The sequence below is a fragment of the Engraulis encrasicolus genome, chromosome 20, assembly GCF_034702125.1.
Source record: "Engraulis encrasicolus isolate BLACKSEA-1 chromosome 20, IST_EnEncr_1.0, whole genome shotgun sequence".
Taxonomy (NCBI): Eukaryota; Metazoa; Chordata; class Actinopteri; order Clupeiformes; family Engraulidae; genus Engraulis; species Engraulis encrasicolus.
In genome coordinates this window covers 49058068-49060567 of record NC_085876.1, presented here as the reverse complement: position 1 = coordinate 49060567, position 2500 = coordinate 49058068, and the positions used below count along the sequence as shown (strand labels likewise).

The 2500-nt window shown below is 40.4% G+C and overlaps 1 protein-coding gene across 1 annotated transcript in view; it reads right to left on the bottom strand.

Moving 5' to 3' along the window:
• jarid2b (jumonji and AT-rich interaction domain containing 2b) overlaps window positions 1-2500 on the bottom strand; it is a 217216-nt gene that overhangs the window by 54210 nt on the left and 160506 nt on the right. Inside the window, exon 6 of the mRNA XM_063186056.1 lies at window positions 133-306. Coding sequence (XP_063042126.1) covers window positions 133-306 — 174 coding nt within the window. The remainder of the gene's footprint in view (window positions 1-132; window positions 307-2500) is intronic.

Sequence of the window (2500 nt, the reverse complement as noted above, 5' to 3'; positions counted from 1 at the left end):
GTGACTGCGTATAATTCTACTCTACGCAACGTACCGTGTCCATTGAGCTTGTTGGGCAGTTTTCCTCTGTGTGTGTGTGTGTGTGTGTGTGTGTGTGTGTGTGTGTGTGTGTGTGTGTGTGTGTGTGTGTACCGTGTCCATTGAGCTTGTTGGGCAGTTTGCCTTTGCGCGGTGTTGACTGGCAGGATCCGGACGCCGCGCTGTTCTCCACCTCCTCCACCTGGCACTCCTCCTCCTCGCTGTCCAGCTCCTCCCCTTCCTGCGAGCTGCCGAAGTACGCTATGTGGCTCGGCAACGCAGGAGAACCTGCACAGAGAGGGAGAGAGGGAGAGAGAGAGAGAGAGAGACAGAGAGGGAAAGAGAGCGAAAGAGAGAGAGAGGGAGAGAGAGAGAGAGAGAGAGACAGAAAAAGACAGAGAGAGATTGTTACATTTCATTACAATATACGCATCATACAGAGAGAGAGAGAGAGAGAGAGAGAGAGAGAGAGAGAGAGAGAGAGAGAGAGAGAGAGAGAGAGAGACAGAAAAAGACAGAGAGATTGTTACATTTCATTACAATATACGCATCATACAGAGAGAGAGAGAGAGAGAGAGAGAGAGAGAGAGAGAGAATTAAATGGTTCCGTCATGTCTACATTGAACTTTCATTTCATTCATTCAATTGTGAAGCGTTTACATGACATTTTCAAAGCGTAATTACATTTTATTCTGAATTAAATTGAGTTACTTTTGAATTAAACATCTCATGTACACAAGGCCAGCGTAATCCAAAGTGAAAAGGATAAAAAAAATAGAGAGTGTGGGGAAATACAGGGTGCAGCAGTAGAAGATATATATATATATATATATATATATATATATATATATATATATATAATAGAAGAAAAGAATACAATGTACAGCAATATACAAAGAGACAGCTCAGATGTACAAACTTCGACATTGGTCCCTACACACCCTTTCCTGTATCACGTCAGTTTATTCTCAGGTCTTTGTAAAAAGCATACTCAAGATTTATAACACTCTTTTTTGCCCCAAAGTCAAATGTTTCAACTACAGTGAAATAGTGCAATTCATATTCCCGATGCTTTTGTTATTAGGTCAGTAAAATATTACAGACAATGTTTATCTTGCCAACGTGCACACAATTCCTCTGCAGAAGACAACATTGAATTAATAAACCAAGACGCAATGAACCACCAAGCTGGTGTAATACACAGTAGGGCTGCACGATAACGGAAAAAATCATTATCACGATTATTTTGGTCAAAATCATAATAACGATTATTAATCACAATTATTGATTTTTTGCAGATTTAAAAAAAATATATATAACAAGATGAAACATAACCAAGAATGAATTATATTTGGGATAAGCAAAATAAAATGAATTGTAATAATTATGTAAAGGCAATAGCATGAAACTTAGGTGGACAGATTTCTGGCCAGAAACACCAGCCTGTCAGTATGTTCTGGCTTCAAGGACGCTCTCAAAGGTATGTCACTATTGCCACGATTAAATCATGATTAAAATCACGACTTCGATTACAAGATTTTATCACAATTTTCGATTATTTTCGATGAATTGTGCAGCCCTAATACACAGAGAGGTATGCTGCAATAAATGACACTATTTTCCTCCCTTGGTGCCTGAAGTGCCTGCAGTGCCTATAGTAAATGATGGAACCAAATAACACTGACACGGTCTCTTCACAGCTTTATGTTTTGTTTTCCAACCCCATGTCTTGGGTGTCGTTATTTCTGAGTGCATTCATCCGGAGAAAATGGCAGCACTGGTACACTCACATCCCCGTTGTCTTGTAGTTAACATTGAGAAGTAAATGTAGTGCATACACACACACACACACACACACACACACACACACACACACACACACACACACACACACACACACACACACACACACACACACACACACACACACACACACACACACACACACACACACACCACACACACACACACACACACACACACACACACACACACACACACACACACACACGCACGCACGGCGTTGGTCTTGGCACACTCCGCTACAGATAACACTAACGCACACACACACGCATGCGCACACACACACATGTGGCAGACATGACGCAATTAAAATACATACGATGATGAAATCGACTTGAAAACACTACTCACATTAACTGTTGAGTTCAATTAGCACTACTACTGTATAATAACCCGAAACATGCCCACAGTAAAAAGCCATTACATAGGCTATGCAGTACTCATGCCACTTCAAAAGTGAAATAGAATTTACATTTACAATTTTATATTTTTTTTTCCGTCACCTGTTCTTAAACTGGTGTAGCATAACTTAATCCGTGTAGCATTGTAGCATGCTACTCGGATCCATTGACTTTCACTAACTTAGCGACATATTCCCTCTTTTAACTTGTCTTACAGCAAGACAACGCCTAACATGAAAAAGAAGACACTTTACCACCTTAATAAACCCTGGCCAACG